This window comes from Natrix helvetica (genome assembly GCF_964273705.1).
Source record: "Natrix helvetica genome assembly, chromosome: 4".
Classification (NCBI taxonomy): Eukaryota; Metazoa; Chordata; class Lepidosauria; order Squamata; family Natricidae; genus Natrix; species Natrix helvetica.
In genome coordinates, this window is record NC_138550.1 from 162,089,508 (window position 1) to 162,105,845 (window position 16,338).

Below are 16,338 nucleotides of genomic sequence, written 5' to 3' on the forward strand. Positions count from 1 at the left end.
AAACGGTCATAAATCCCTTTTTGCAGTGCCGCTGTAACTTTCAATGGTCACCAAATGAACTCTTGTTAAGTCGAGGACTACCTGCATTATACGTATTCTACTGTATACAGGTAGTCCTCAACATACCGTGAGCCCAAAATTGCTTTTACTAAGCAAGACAGTTGTTAAGTGAGTTTTGCCCCATTTTACGACCTTTCTTGGTGGTTAAGTGAATCACTGCAGTTGACAAGTTAGTAACACAGTTGTAAAATGAACCTGGCTTCTCCATTGACTTTGCTTGTCAGAAGGTCGTAAAAGGGAATCACACGACTCTGGGACATTATAACTGCCATAAATATGAGTCAGTTGCCGAGAACCTGAATTTTGATTGTGTGACCATGGAGATGGTGCTAGTCGTAAGTGTAAAAAACAGTCATAAGTCACTTTTTTTCAGTACTATTGTGTTGTGGCCCAGCAGCGGCCGGCTGTGTTGTTGGCAGACTCTGACAGCTCAGACCATTGTGGGACTGCTCTGGAGGATGAGGAAGACTCTGGAGGGTGTTTGGATTCAGAGCAGGAACTAAAGAGGCCTGTTGGCCACCTGGTGGCATCTGAGTCAGGGAGCAGTGAGGAGGAACAGAGGGAGGTTGTCCCTGATATGCGTGTGCATAGAATTGATAAGAGAAAGGAACAGCTGTGGAGAAGACGTCATAGAAGGAAGTAGGGATAGCTGGCTAAGGGTGTGGCCCCTCCCAAAGAGTTTATAGGTGGAGTGACGGGAGGGGAATCTTTGCAGGAAACAACAGTCCATTATACGAGCTGATGAGAAAGCATTCCATAAGTTTAATCTTGGTTCTTGAAGATAGCTTTCTAGGCTCCTAGCCAAGGTGTGGCTTTATCTATGGAATTAGTCATGGCAGACAGCCAAGCCTGTTTCTGCATATTCATTGGAATCACGGGACAGAACATATTGTTACGTTTGAATGTCACTAAATGAAGGTTTGCAAGTTGAGGAGTACCTGTACTGTAAACACAATATAAGGTAAAGGTCCCCATGCACATGCAGGCTAGTCCTTCCCTACTCTAGGGGGCAGTGCTCATCTCCATTTCAAAACCAAAGAGCCAGAGCTGTCCAAAGACATCTCCGTGGTCATGTGACCGGCATGACTAAAAGCTGATGGCGCACAGAACCCAATAATATTGTATGTTATATTATATTGCATTCTGACTAATATCCAAGCAACAGAAGATTTTGAAAAGGATTTATTGGGTTGGTGGATTGTCAAGGGAGGGGGGGGGGGAAATCAAAGGCTTATAGATCATATATAATATACATATAAATATAAATATTGGACACTCCCCCTCCCAAGATAAGGAGAGGTGTACAATGATGAAGTTGTGGCTGTATGTACATGCTGCCCTCAAGCAAAGAATGCACACTCATTTGGGAAGCTGCTTCCACAGATTTTACACACCTTCTCTTGCTTTCCATTTTCCCGTCTGTACAATTATTTGAGCTGGAGATCATTTATTATCAAAGCTGTGAAAACATCTTTTTACATATTAACAAGACCTTAAGATCTTAAGTCCTTAAGATCCACCAAGTAGATTTGGCAACAATTGTGACCTACAGCAGCATTTTTAAGAAGTCTTTTAAAATCACTAACAAACAGGTTTTTAAGTTTTAATTCCAAGAGAACGGCACTCTCAGTTTGTAATATTTGGAAGTTTTTATTTAGCATCGATCATTCAACCCTTTTAGAAGGGCCTAATTTAATCCACCAATATTCGATACCAATTCAAGTTACTATAAGCAAGTACAGGAAATAAATTTTTAGCTTCCCGAGGGAAGCTAGCTATTTTTGAAGTACATATCTGGATATTTATAAGCCTGTAATTTAGTTTTATTTCATTTCTGCTGCAAAAGGTGACTTGTCAGGTGTTTTTTTTTAACCAAATTATAGTTACAAACCTAGTTTGCTCCCAATGAGGTTGCTTTACTCTTCCTCCTCCTCCTTCTGTTCCCAAAATCTAGCTCTAAGGTGGAGAGTAATGTATCATCTTAAAGCTAATTAACTTTGCAGAATGGAAACAGCATAACCTGATGCAAAAATATACAGGCATAGATTTCAGTTGCAGCAACAAATAGATTTTGGTGACCAGAAGGTCTCTTCTGTATATTAAGGATTTAAGGCTGCTGGAAGTAACTCCTGAGTAGTGAGATGACGGTCAGTGATGGCTTAACTTTTAGCCACAATGATTACTTTTTTATTCTGTGTTACACCTAATATTTTGTTCCTTTTTTGACTTATTCGGAGTTGCCATGTGTTACGTGTGTTGGGAGTTATGCATTATTTTTGTGGAGGTTTTACTCTATTTTTCTTTTTCTACCGGGTATGTTTTATTTATGCTTGTAAGCCGGCAGGAATTTCAATGATTCAATGGCATATGCATTCAATAAATTTAATAATTTAATGTAATAAATAATGGGGAAGTATTAAGAATTTATTTCAATTCTTCTTTTTCTTTTCTTTTTCTTTGGAAAAAAAAACATATTTAAGTCTAGACAAGGACTTAATATGTTGCATCTCATCTTTCCAGTAAAACTATAGGGAAAAGAACTGAGATACTGACATTCAATAACCGTAGGCTTGGACACAGGGCCTGGGGTCTCCCCCCCTTCAGCAAAATGGGCTCGTGTTATGTATATTTTAAAATGCCATTTTATTTGATAGAAGTCTCTCCAAGACCTTAGACATAATAGGGTCACAAGAGTTAAAGTCTAAGCTGTTTCATATGTCAGAGGATAGAATTTCTGCTCATAATCACAAATGGATAAAAGAAGTCAGGTTATTCCTAATTCCCCCCTCCTCTCTCTCTTTCTCCCTCAGAATAATAGTAATAATAATCAATCTCAAGTTTTATTCCTAATTCCCCCCTCCTCTCTCTCTTTCTCCCTCAGAATAATAGTAATAATAATCAATCTCAAGTTTTAACCATGCCTTGTTGGCATTGTTCTTTGGAGGCTGAAGGGCAAGGTCTAAATATGATTGGCTGCCAATCATAACATATCTTCTCTCTTCTCCCCTAAGCAAATTGAGAAGCAACATCTCCCCCCATAAATCAGGGATGTCCAACCTTGGCAACTCTAAGACCTGTGGACTTCAACTCCCAGAATTCCCCAGCCAGCATGATTGCAACTAGAATTATTGGTCTGGTGGAAACCATCTTGTTCAAACTCATATCCCCCTTTTCTGCACGGATAGCAGAATTTTCACCCCATTGAGGAACCACTTGTCAGAACTAGGGACAAAATTTTCACTAGGGACAAAATTTTCACGTATCACAATTTTGCCTGAGCCTCCTAGCCTCCATTTACTCCGTACGTCAAGGAGGCTTAGTAAAAATTAGGCCTTCTCTAGACCAGCCCTGGTGGCCTCTTGACGGGATGTGACCATAAACCCGTCAGGTGCCCTCAGGATGGCCAATGTATTTCATGGCAAATTGTTTAGTTTTATAAAGACAGATTAACCATAATGGATGTTAAGCTGAGCTACTGAGCTGGGCTTTTCATGAAGAAAATGTTCAAACATTTGTCAGACAAGGAAAACAGGACCCCAAACTCCACTTTATCACTCTGGTTTTCACAGCTTTCTTGATGCTAAATTATTTCTCTGTGGCTCCAAATTGCATTCGTTATGTATTATGAGGAACATAACCCGGCAGTATGAACATCAATCAGAAATAGAGTGGCCAAGCTCAGGAAAAAAACAAAAAGTCCACATTTTTTTATACTTCTGAAAAACACCGCTGTAAACTTGCAAAGGGGAAGAGGGGAGGAAAAGCAAAATAAAACTTCAGGGATGGTCAGAACCATGGGGTGGGTTGCAGGCGGTAGGCCCCGCATACCGGTGCCTGCCGGAAGCAGCAGCCACTGTACTGGAATGGTGTTTTGTAGGGCCTGCAGCGTACGGCGCCTGTGCGATGCTCCATCGAGCAGTTGGAGCATCGTAGGCGGTGGGTGTGCATGCGTGCGTGCCCGTGGTACCGGTTGCAACGGGAGCCAAAACCCACTACTGGTCAGAACCTCCTCAGCCTTCCCAAATAAGTTTCAATCTAGGTCCGTGATGGCAAACCTGGGCACATGGGGACATATTTGCCAATATGGCAGCCCTCAGCTCCGGCGTGCATGTGTGCACCGACCAGCTGATTTTCAGCCTTCCGGAGCTGGGGGAGGTTGTTTTCATCCTCCCCAGGTTTCAGGAAAGCTTCCAGTCCCAATGGCCCAACAGGAAGTTTAGGAACAAACTTCCAGTTGGGCCGTTGGGTGGTTTTTCTCCCTCTCCAGGCTCCAAAGTCTTTCCTGAAGCCTGGGGAGGGCAAAAACGGGGAGGGCAAAAACAGGTGCGCATGCGTGGGGGAGAGGGTTGAGCGCATGTGCAGGTGGGGGGGGTCACGCGTGCATGCGCAGGTGGGTGGGCACACATACGCGCAGTTTTAGCACACCTTTAGAAAACTGGTTAGCCATCCCTGATCTAGGGGCCTCGAATTCATGGTAATTTAATAAAACATTTCCTTTCTAATAGGAACCAGGCGCCCGGGGAAACTACGGTGGCAGTTTGCCTCCTTGAGAAACCAGAAAGAGGTGAAATTAAAAGATGAACGATCTAAAAAGGGAGCCCAGTTCCTTCGCATAACATTCTTAAAAGGCTTTGAAAACTCAAATCACGTTCTGGGCTTTTTCGAAATTCACAAAGCAAAGCTCCTTTAGAAGATTAAAAGGGCGACTTCTTTCCGGAAGCAAGCCAGGGAGTGAAAGATGGGGAGAAATAAGCTATGGAGCTTTATCCTTAGACGCAGCTTCACTGCCTGGGCCTTCTGTTTTGCCGGATTGTCCTTTTGCCTTCTCAAGAAGCTTTTCAAACGGTGATTAAAAGAGTCTTTTTTTTAAAAAAAAAACACTACCGTTTTCTTAAAGTGCATACAACACACCCCGATAGTTTTCATCCAGCCCCGTGGCATTTTGCCAGTGATCACTCCTCCTGGTTTGTTGGCTGAGGTCTCCTCACACGGTTGTTGCTCAGGATGCTTATTTGATCCCTGAAGATCTATCGGGATCGGTGTAATCAGAGGCTGTGATCTCTCGAGTTCCTTGGGAGAAAGGGAAAGATTCGTGAAAAAAAATGGCATTTGAAAAAAAAGAAATGAATCATGGCTCGGTATGTGTCAAAACATCTGCGAAAAGCCATTGGGGGAAGCCCTCGACTTACGACCATTTGTTTAGCAACTGTTCAAAGTTGCAACAGTGGCTTGCAGCCGGTCCTCACAGTTATGACCACCGCAGCATCTCCACGGTCAAATGATCAAAATTCAGGCGCTTGGCAACCGGCGTGTATTTACAACGGTTGCCGTGTCCTGGGGTCACGTGATCGTCCATTTGCAATCTTCCCAGCTGGCTTCCAACAAGGAAAGTCAATGGGAGAAGCTGGATTTGATTAACGACCATCCAATTCACTTAACGACCACAGGGATTCGCATAACAACTATGACAAAAGAAGTCATATAATCGGGCATGACTCACTTAACAAATCACCATGCTTAGGCAATGGAAATTCTGGTCCCGGTTATGGTCGTAAGTCGAGGACTACCTGGAGTCCAATCACCTGCCACCCTCACGTCTATGAGGGGTAAAATACACCATGGATTTACCGTATTTTTCGGAGTATAAGACGCACCTTTTTTCCTCAAAAAAGCCCTTCACCAAAATGGCCGTGCATAGCCTTATGGAGGCTTTCAGAGAGCTCCTGGGGGCTGGGGAGGGCAGAAATGAGTGAAAAACAGGGCATTTTTTGCCCCCCCCCCAGCCTCCAGCAGCACTCTATAAGCCTCCATAAGGCTATGCATGCATTTTTTTTTATGAAAAAAGGGCAATTTTTTGCTTGTTTTTGCCCCCACCCTCACCCCCCGGAGCACTCTGCAAGTCCCCCAAAAGCTATTCATGCCTTTAAAAAAAAACAAAAAAAAACAGGGGCTTGTTTTCACAAAAAACGGGCTGTTTTGGGGAGGTTTGCAGAGTGCAAAAACCTTTTTTTTCCTTTTGGAAAGCTCTTTAACTGATTGATGAGAATTACATTGATCAAGTGCTGTGCCAGCAGAAACAAAGTCTTAGGTGCTGCAGATTGTCAGTGATTTCCTTCTCCAGCACATGGATAAATACACCTGGAAACATCTACCTACCTACTCTCTCTCTCCCTACCTACCTACTGTATTTCTCTCTCTCGCCCCCCTCTATCTACCTTCGTACCTACCTACTCTCTCTCTCTCCCTACCTATCTACTGTATTTCTCTCTCTCTATTCCTCTACCTACCAACCTACCTATTCTCTCTCTCCCTCCCTATCTACTTTATTTCTCTCTCTCTATCCCTCTACCAACCTACCTACACACACACTCTCTCCCTACCTACCTACTGTATTTCTCTCTCTCTCTATTTCTCTCTCTATCCCTCTACGTACCTACCTACACACTCTCTCTCTCCCTACCTACCTACTGTATTTCTCTCTCTATTTCTCTATCCCTCTACTTACCCCCCTCCCTACCCTCTCCCTCCCTATCTACTGTATTTCTCTCTCTCTCTCCCTTTATCTCCCTTTATCTACCTACCTAACTACTCTCTCTCTCTTCCTACCTACCTACTGTACTTCTCTCTCTTTCTCTCCCTCTCTATCCCTCTATCTACCTACCTACATTTTTAAAAATTTGCCTCTTCAAAACCTTGGTGCGTCTTATACTCTGAAAAATACAGTAGTAGCTGCAGGAAGCACCTTTTATGCTTGCTGTCAAATATACACTTGGAAATAATTTAGCAGTGTCAGGGGATGTTTAAAAGTTGAATCACCGCAACTGGACCAAAGCTTGTAAATCTGAGACGTTTCTTTGCTCATCTAAGCAACTTCATCAGTCAGAGAAAAATTAGTTAGGCAGAGAATCAGAGAGTCGTTGGAATGTACCAACTCTTGCCACGCCAACTTCAGGGGTTTCTCCCTCAAAATGGCTTGCAATATGTCAATGAAGACTCATCCTCCAGTGCCAGGAGGCTTACCCAGTGTTGGGATTCAAATAATTTAATAGCCGGTTCTCTGCCCTAATGACCAGCTGGGTAGGCGAGGCTCAGTGGTCATGTGACTGGGTGGGCTTGGCTAACTCAACGTCACTTACGTAGATGGGCGCTTTGCCTTAGCTGTTACAATGTCCTAAGGGTTAATCAGAGAGGCAGTTTCTATAAGCAGGGCAATAAAGTTTAGGCTAGAAACAACAACACCAGAATGTTTCCCTCCTGCCTTCCTTACAGGATTAGCCCTGTAAAGTGGAAAAACACCAAAATGAGATTTCTTCCAAGAATTGGTTCTCCGAGCTGCTTAGACAGTTAACGACCGGTTCTCCTGAATAGGTGCGAACTGGCTGAATCCCACCAGTGCCTACTTACGTGCCCGGAGGACTTGATTTAGATGTCCTGTGCAGATTGCTCTTGCTCTTCCATTGGCTGCAGGGCTTCTTGCACATAAACGATCAGTTCTGAGGCTTCTCCGCCCTGCGTATAAACGGTCACTGTCCCAATGCCTTCCACGTCATCGGAGGAGACCACCAAATGGTGCTGCTCGGACAACTCTAGCGAAGCCGGTTGCAACGTTTCCTGAATCATCACAGTGTGATTAGCTGAGTCCTCCTCTTCGGTCACCTGTCAGAATGATGGGAAAGTTACAAAAGGCTTGCACAAGGGAGTGGCAAAGAAGAGGAGCAAAACTGGTAAGAACGAAGGCCTTAATCCAGCGGTGGGTTCCGGGCGGTACAGCCCGGTACGGCTGTACCGGTAGTAGACGAGAGCAGCGGCCACCGTATCGGTACAGTGGCTGGTTTGGCCCACACACCCGCCCAAGTTCCATAGCTGTTTTTGAAGTAACCGGGCCAATTGTGCACATGCCCACAGTACGAGGTGCCTGAGCAACCTCCGCCAAGGAGCTGGGTGTCACAAGGTGGTGGCGTGCGCATGTGTGCCTGACTAGGACGCCCGGCCCCGTGCGCAGTGTACTGGTTGCGACGGGGTCCAGAACCCACCACTACCTTAATCTCATAAAATGCCAATTATTGGCTGCAGATTTCGGGAGTGTAGACTGTAGGGAAACGATTAGACCAGAATTGCCTGCTTGACTATGGTGGGTTGTTAAGCATGTATTGGAACTACCACACATGAGCAATCCATCACGAGAAGATGTTTAGTGGGTTTCCAACTGGCCATCATTACACGGCAATTGAGCTGAGGTGGCTTAGCGGGTTCTAGAAGGTACCTGTTAATGGTGGAAGGTGAACCAGGACAGACCAATGAGAAATACATTCTTAAGGGTTCCACAATTGGAACCTCAGCAGATTCTATGCAATAATAGAAGATTTTTACACATTCCCCTCTCAAGTCCACAAGCTACTTTATATTAGGGAGCTCATATTTGCTAGTCTTCTAGCCCAGGAGCCCCAACCTGAAGGTGTGGTTTCACATGCTGCCTGTATCCCGTGGATGGGGCTTCACTTGTTGGTGAAACCCTGTTTCTGGCATGCACAGGTCCGGTGCCAGTCCATGGACCCTTGTTCTAGTCCAGTGATGGCGAACGTTTTTCTGCTCAGGTGCCAAAAGGGCACATGCATGTGCAATAGTGTGTGCGTGCCCACACCTATAATGCAATGCCCTCCCCCCGCTTATGTGCAAACAACTCCTCCTGCGCATGCGCGCAAGCCTCAATGAAGCCTCTGGACTACCGGTACGCCGTTTTTCGCCCTCCCTGGCCTTCAGAAAAGCCTCTGGAGCCTATGGGGGGCAAAAAAAGTGGGCCCAAAGAAAGTTTGTTTCTGAACTTCCGGTAGCCCATTGGGTCCATTTTTTGCCCTCCCCAGACTCCGGAAGCCCAAAAATCAGCTGGCTAGCGTGCACACGCGCACTGGAGCTGACATAGGACAATGCCTCATATGCCCTCAGATACGGCTCCGCGTGCCATCTGTGGCACCTGTGCCATAGGTTCCCCATCTCAGTTCTAGTTTCTCATGACCACAATAGTAAGACAACTAAAGCACCAGATACAACTATAGACAACTAAAGCACCAGATACTACCAGGCAATTCAGAAAAGTTCAACCCAGGGGTGAAATGCTACCAGTTCGACCAGTTTGCCTGAACCGATAGTTAAAAAAAAAATCCCACGATCGCACGGCACAGCTGATTGTTGCACAGCTGATCGTCAGAACATTTTTAGCATTTTTTTTACTACTGTAAAAATAAGTTTTAAAAAAGTTCTGACAATCAACTGTGTCAATCAGCTGTGCTGTGCAATTTCTATTCGCTAGAAAGCAGGGAATTCTGCTTTCTAGTGAATCTAAACCACGCAGCACAGCTGTTCTCACCCCTCGTTGTTCTACTTATCTTTGCAGACGCTGAAAAGGCTTCGTAGTGCCTGCAGTGGGCATGCGCACAAACTGCGCAAGTGTGTGTTTGGTGCTCATGCGCATGAAGCAAACTGGTAGCAGACTTCAGAGCATTTCACCCCCGTTTCAACCAGTTTATGCTGTGGATTTTCTTCCCACACAGATGTGTAATTCCCATAACAGTTTATCTTAAAGGAACAGCTGGCCCAGCAATGCAATTATAAACCTCATAAGTTCAGCATCCAGCAGACTGAGAATGAAAATATTAGAAGCCGAAGGCTTCCTCCCATCTCAGACGTGGAGAGCAAATGGAGCAAAGAATGGAAGAGAACAATTGTGCACTTATTTCAGAATAAAAATGCAATCATTTTGTGCCAAAAAGGTCGTTATACGATATGCTTATATTCAACAAGACTCCACTTTAAGTGAACATGCCATGGTAGCTGTACCATAAAATTGATTTACGCTGCCTTCTTTGTGTGACTTTTATGGAGGCCTCGATTCAGTTGAATTTATGGCGAAAGAGCGGGAGATACATGGAAGTATCATGGTCCAGAAAACGCAAGAGTGTCACAGTGATAGACAACGACAGATGAGCTGCGCAGGAGAAAGGGATTCTACTTCTGACAGACATTCCTGTTCTTTCTGTCAATTCAGATTCAATTCAGTTTCAAGAACTGGAATGTACTCTATTTTTCGGAGTATACGACGCACATTTTTCTCTCAGAAAAGAGGCTGAAAATCTGGGTGTGTCTTATAGACTTAATACAGCATTTTCTGCTTCCTGAAACCTCGCCCCCTTCACCAAAATGGCCGTGCAGGGCATGGATAGCTTCTAGGAAGCTTTTAGAGAGCTCCTGGGGGCTAGGGAGGGCAGAAATGAGCAAAAGACGGCCCGGTTTTTGCTCAATTTTAACCCTCCCCAGCCCCAAGAGCACTCTATAAGCTTCCTAAAGGCTATCTATGCACTTTTTTTTTTCAAAAAATGGGCACGTTTTCACGAAAAATGAGCCATTTTTTTGCTCCTTTTTGGCCCCCCAACCCCCAGGAGCACTCTGCAAGCCCCCTAAAGGCTATCCATGCCTTTTTGGGGGAAAAAAACAGGCCAATTTTCATGAAAAACGGATCGTTTTGGGGAGGTTTGCAGAGTGCAAAAACTTTTTTAAAATTTGCCTCTTCAAAACCTTGGTGGTCTTATACTCAGTTGCGTCTTATACTCCGAAAAATATGGTAGCTTGGTTAAGGGATAAAAAAATGGTACATGTTAACCTTAATATTTATATATCAATATAAATTATGGCGGCTCAGTGGCTTAGTCGCTGAGCTTGTCAATCAGAAAGGTTGGCAGTTTGAATCCTTAGCACCGCATAACGGAGTGAGCTCCCGTTACTTGTCCCAGCTTCTGCCAACCTAGCAGTTCGAAAGCATGTAAAAATGCAAGTAGAAAAAACAGGAACCACCTTTGGTGGGAAGGTAACAGCGTTCCATGCGCCTTTGGCATTTAGTCATGCCAGTCACATGACCACGGAGATGTCTTCAGACAGTGCTGGCTCTGTGGCTTTGAAACGGAGATCTGCGCAGCCTCCTAGAGTTGGGAACGACTAGCATATATGTGCGAGGGGAACCTTTACCTTTGTAAAGCTCCACCCCAAACTTCCCCACAAAAAAACAAAAAAAAAAGCCAGTAATGACCAAAACCGATTTGCAAAGGCAGAGAGGAAGTCCAAAAACAAAGTGCAAATTCACAGGGTTGTTAACTTGTCCACGAGGCAAGGCAAATCCGTGAGACAAAAGGCTCAGGCTGAAACACGAGTCAAAGCAAAGTTTTTCCAAGGCCGGGGAAAATGCATGCCAAAGCAAAACAATTGTTCCCAACAAAGATGCCCTCCTGCAGCCTTTGCTTAAGTCAACCCAAGCCAGGTGTTCCTTGTGAGGAAGGGCCAGGCGACTTCCTCCCGAGCAGCTTTCCTTTGAGTTTCCCTGTGCCCCACTCTCTGTGCCCTCGGATCCAATGGGGGAGGCAGCTGTTCCTCATTAGAAGGGATCAGCTGCTTCTCATCCCCACTGCTGATCCTCCCAGGTTTGTGAGAACAGGCAGCTCCCCGTCTGGTCAACCACCTCCCCCGGTTCCTGAGGGGCCTTGGACAGTATTGTCCTCTCTGCCCTCATCAGGGGAGACATGCCATCCCTATCAGATGTCCCAGGTTCCAACTCCTCCTCCGAACTAGGATCCGATGAGGCCATGACCCCTATATACAAGAATATAGTCAACTAATGGTCAAGGTTAAAATTGGTGCTAGATAAGGGTCAAGGGGGGCTGGATTTAAGTCTTTTGTGGCAATGCAATGACTCCAAAGTGGTGACACATTTAATCTCACCTTCCAGCTCAGCCTGCCCTTCTCCTACAGCATGAGAGATTAGCTAGTCACCCAGGTCCAAATTGTTTTATTTTCATTCTCTGAAGGATGTAAAAGCTGTCCTGCTAGATCAAACAGAAGGTCCATCTAATAACATTTCCCCCTTTTCGTAACTGACCTTCAGGCTTCTTCTGAAATTGGTGTTTTGAAACTTGATAATTTCTCTGCCATGGTTAATGGTTGTTGATCTAACTCAGTCTTGCCCAGCTAAAAATGCAGGGAAATGAAATCCAGCATATCTAGACAGATCCACTTGGGCAAGATTTATTTAATGCCTAGTTCTCTTAAAGAGTTAAGGCAACTCTTCAGAGCCAGTAATAAAAAACAGAATTAAAATGTGTGGTTTTTTTCCCCCATTACATTAACAGAGAGCCAATATAAAGCTGAGAGTGAACACATTTCTTTAGTCCAGTATTTTAAGTCTGGAGTTGTTTGCTTTTTTTCTAAAATGGCAAAATTGTCACCTACAATCCAAATTCCACAAAGTACGAAAAATCTTCATAAATTGATACATTCCAAGTTGGGGGCATGCTATTCAGCATCATATCCTTATTTCTCTTCTCATGGAACATAGAATAATAGAGCTCGATGGGACCATGGAGGTCTTCTAACCCAACCCCCTGATCGAGTAGGAGACCCTATACCATTTCAGATAAATGGTTATCTAGTCTCTTTCTGAAAGCGGCCAGTGAGCAGCACCTACAACCTCTGAAGGCAAGCTATTCCATTGGTTGATTGCTCTCACAGTTAGGAAGTTTCTCCTTAATTCCAGATTGCTTCTCTCCTTGTTTAGCTTCCATCCATTGTTTCTCATCTTGCCTTTTTAGTACTTTGGAAAATAGCTTGATCCCTCATCTTTATAGAGCATTGTACACCGGAACAACTTTATAGAACACTGCACACCGGAACAACTAGACACAAGGACAGTTTTTTTCCTGCATACCATCATTCTGCTAAACATGCATTCTGTTTAGCAGAATGCATACCATCATTCTGCTAAACAACTAATTCCCACAACACTGTCAAATTATTTACTAAGACTGTATTACTATTCTTCTTCTCATCCTTCCTATTATCTAGCTCCTTCTACTTATGACTATAACCTTGTTGCTTGTATCTTTATCATTTATATTGCTTTATTTAGTTTAGTATGATTTGATTTATTTAGTTAACACATGACTGATACTACAACTAAGTGTTATGATTCTTGATGAAAGTATTTTTTATGTACACTGAGAGCTTATGCACCAAAGACAACTTCCTTGTGTGTGCAATCACACTTGGCCAATAAAGAATTCTTTGTAGGAGCCCCTCAAATATTGGAAGACTGCTATCATGTTTTCTCTAGATTAGACAGTTCCTGCAACCATTCTTCATATGTTTTAGCCTCCCCCCACCCCCAAAAAAATCATTCTTGTTGCGCTTCTCTGCACTCTTTCCAGTCTCAACATCTCTTCTTTATATTGTGGTGATCAGAACTGGGTGCAGTATTCCAAGGGTGGTCTTAATAGGGCTTTATAAAGCGGTACTATAGCTTCGCATGATCTTGATTCCATCCCTCTCAAAATTCAAAACAGATTTCTCAAAATTCTATTAATAATAATGTGGATATTAAACCGAAATGTGACAATCACAGAGCAGAATCAAATTATGTATGTCAACATCCCTTCAAATACATTTCACTTGTAACATGAAAATACTGACACTCAACCCTTCCTCAACATCTCCTGATTTACATAATGAAAAAGAAACTTTTTCAGATGACACTGTTCATCTGAAGATCATAAAAGACATATTTAACATATTTTTTAATGGCAAGAGTGTTGATTTGTTAAAACATGACAATCCAACTCTTCCTTTCAAACCCTTTGCAAAATTAACAATGTTAGTAGTAATTTTAGAAGCAATTTTAGCAATTTTCAACAGTCTATGGAAATCAGCCAAAGATTTAAACTCATCTAAGTCATTATTTGATACAACAAGTAATTTGAGAGTTTCAGAACTTGTTAACGTGTCAGGACCAAATTAAGAAGTCAAGGGACGTTGAAATTGAAAATACTGCAGTTAGCTGCTTTAGGTCTCTTGTGAATGTGCTTTTCTGTGTTTGTGTGTGTCTATCTCTCTTGCTCTGCATAGTTTTGAACTTTATTTATTTTGCAGTATTTATAGATTCTGGGTGCTGGGCAGCAAAACACAAACAGCAAGGTAGGTACCTTAATGAAAAATATCAATGCATAACAACACTACCTGTATGATGTTGGTCCATAAATTAGGGACAACAATATGTTGGAATAGTATAATTTTAACAAGCTTGCAGCATTCAGAAAGGGTTGGCCCAATTTCCAAGGAGAGGATGACTATTTGAAAGATCCATCCTCTGCTTCTCACCTCATTATATACATACACACATACACACATACACACACACACACACACACACACACAGATATATATATATATATATATATATATATATATATATATATATATATATATATATATATATATATATCTCGGCAACGTTTCAGCAAGGTCTCACTTGCCATCTTCAAGGTTGGAGTTTTGGGCATCAATCGGAATGCCATCCCTCTACAAACCTTGGTGGGGGGTGGGGGTGGAGTGCCGGCCCCGTTTCAGCAAGTGGATTGATTGGATGTGTGGCTGTATCATAATTGGTAGATTGGTGCTGGCTGTGGGTCTGTTGTTATTTTGTGTTGTAATGGCCTGGGTGGTGGGTGGGGTTCGTTTGTTGACTAGGGCTGGTTTCCAGATGTCTGGTAGGCGGGAGGAATCGTCACGTTTATTCATATTGTGGGGGTGTTTCTCTATTTCGATAGCTTCCATAATTATTCTCTTGTTGTGTTCAGTTTTGGAGATTAACCTGGTTCCTTCAAAATTAATTTCATGTCCTGTTGCTTTAAGGTGCTGGAAAAGGGAGGAAGTTTTTTCTTTTTTTCTTACTACGTTCTTGTGTTCTGCGATGCATGCATTTATTTTCCTGTTTGTTTGTCCAATGTATGTTGCAGGGCAGATTTTGCATGGTATTTCGTAGACTCCTTGGTTTTCTAGCTGGATTTTATCTTTGGGGTTTCTTAAAATGTTGGCTATTTTTTGGTCAGTGTTGAAGGCTGTCTTGATATTGTGTTTGTGGAGAATTTTGCTGATTTTATCTGTGGTGCCTTTGATGTAAGGGAGGAGGGCGATGCCGTTGTTCTGTTCTGTGTCTCGGTTTTTTGGGGGGAGTCTCCCTTTGGATTAGGATGGTAATTGTGTTTCTTTGAAATCCGTTGGAGCTTAATATGTTTGTGAGAGTGTGTAATTCATTTTTCAGGTGGTCTTTGTTGGCTAGGCATTTGGTTCTGGAGATGAGGGTCTTGGCTACAGAGTTGATCTGTGCAGGGTGGTGATGGGATTGTGCGTTTAAGTAGCGGCTGGTGTGGTTTTTTCCCCAGTAGATAGTGTGTCCTAGGGAGCCATTGGGTTTTTTGTAGATTAGGACATCCAGAAAGGGAAGTTGGTTGTTTGCTTCTGTTTCCATGGTGAATTGTATTTTGGGGTGTGGGCTGTTGAGATGTGTGAGGAAGTTGTCCAGTTTTTCTTTCCCGTGTGGCCAAATCACGAAAGTGTCATCAACATATCTAAGCCAGAGTTTGGGTTTGGGTTCAGATTTATCTAAGGCGTTAGTTTCAAAATGTTCCATGTATATGTTTGCGATGACGGGTGAGAGGGGTGATCCCATGGGTTCTCCTTCTATCTGTTTGTATCTTTGTCCATTATGGATGAAGTATGTGTTGATTAGGCAGTGGTTGGTCAGGTCCAGGATGTGTTTAGGGGGGTTGGGTTTGTTCTGGATAGCTGTCAAGGCTTCTTTTATAGGCACTTGGGTGAAGAGGGATATGACATCAAAACTCACAGATAGGTCGCTGGGTTGTAGGTTTTGTTTTTTTATTGTTTCTATGGAGTGAGTTTTGTACGTGTGAGGTGATGGATTTTGCGTAGGGTTGGAGTTGTTTGGCGAGAAATTTGGCAAGATTCTGTAGAAATGAGCTTATGGAGCTGACTATGGGTCTGAGTGGTGTTCCTTCTTTGTGTATCTTGGGGAGGCCATAGAGTTTGGGGCATCTGGAAGATTTCTCTCTGGGGATGATTCTTTGCTGGATCTCTTCACTGATGGGAGAGGCTTTTATTTTGGATTTGGTGGTTTTTTCCAGGTAGGTGGTGGGGTCTGTGTTTATAGGTTTGTAAGCAGGGTCTTGGAGTAGGTTGGATAGTTTGGCTTGGTAGTCAGACGTGTTCATCACCACTGTGGCGTTACCTTTGTCTGCTGGGAGAATGATTATGTTGTTGTCTTTCCTCAGGTTGGTGAGTGTTATTTCTTCTTCTTCCTGTAAGTTGCTTCTGGGTAGATTACTGGAGCAAAGGATGTTGCTGACTGCAAGTCTGATTTTATTGGTTTCATCTGGGTTGATTTTGGTA

At 43.4% G+C, this 16,338-nt stretch overlaps 1 protein-coding gene across 1 annotated transcript in view; it reads right to left on the minus strand.

Moving 5' to 3' along the window:
* Positions 1-1,229: 1,229 nt before the first annotated feature.
* Positions 1,230-16,338, minus strand: part of ZFAT (zinc finger and AT-hook domain containing) — a 161,384-nt gene continuing 146,275 nt past the window's right edge. The window contains exons 16-17 of the mRNA XM_081951039.1: positions 7,465-7,716; positions 1,230-5,130 (exon numbers count right to left, since the gene is read on the minus strand). Of these exons, the coding sequence (XP_081807165.1) occupies positions 7,483-7,716 (234 nt within the window). The 3' untranslated portion in view covers positions 1,230-5,130; positions 7,465-7,482. The remainder of the gene's footprint in view (positions 5,131-7,464; positions 7,717-16,338) is intronic.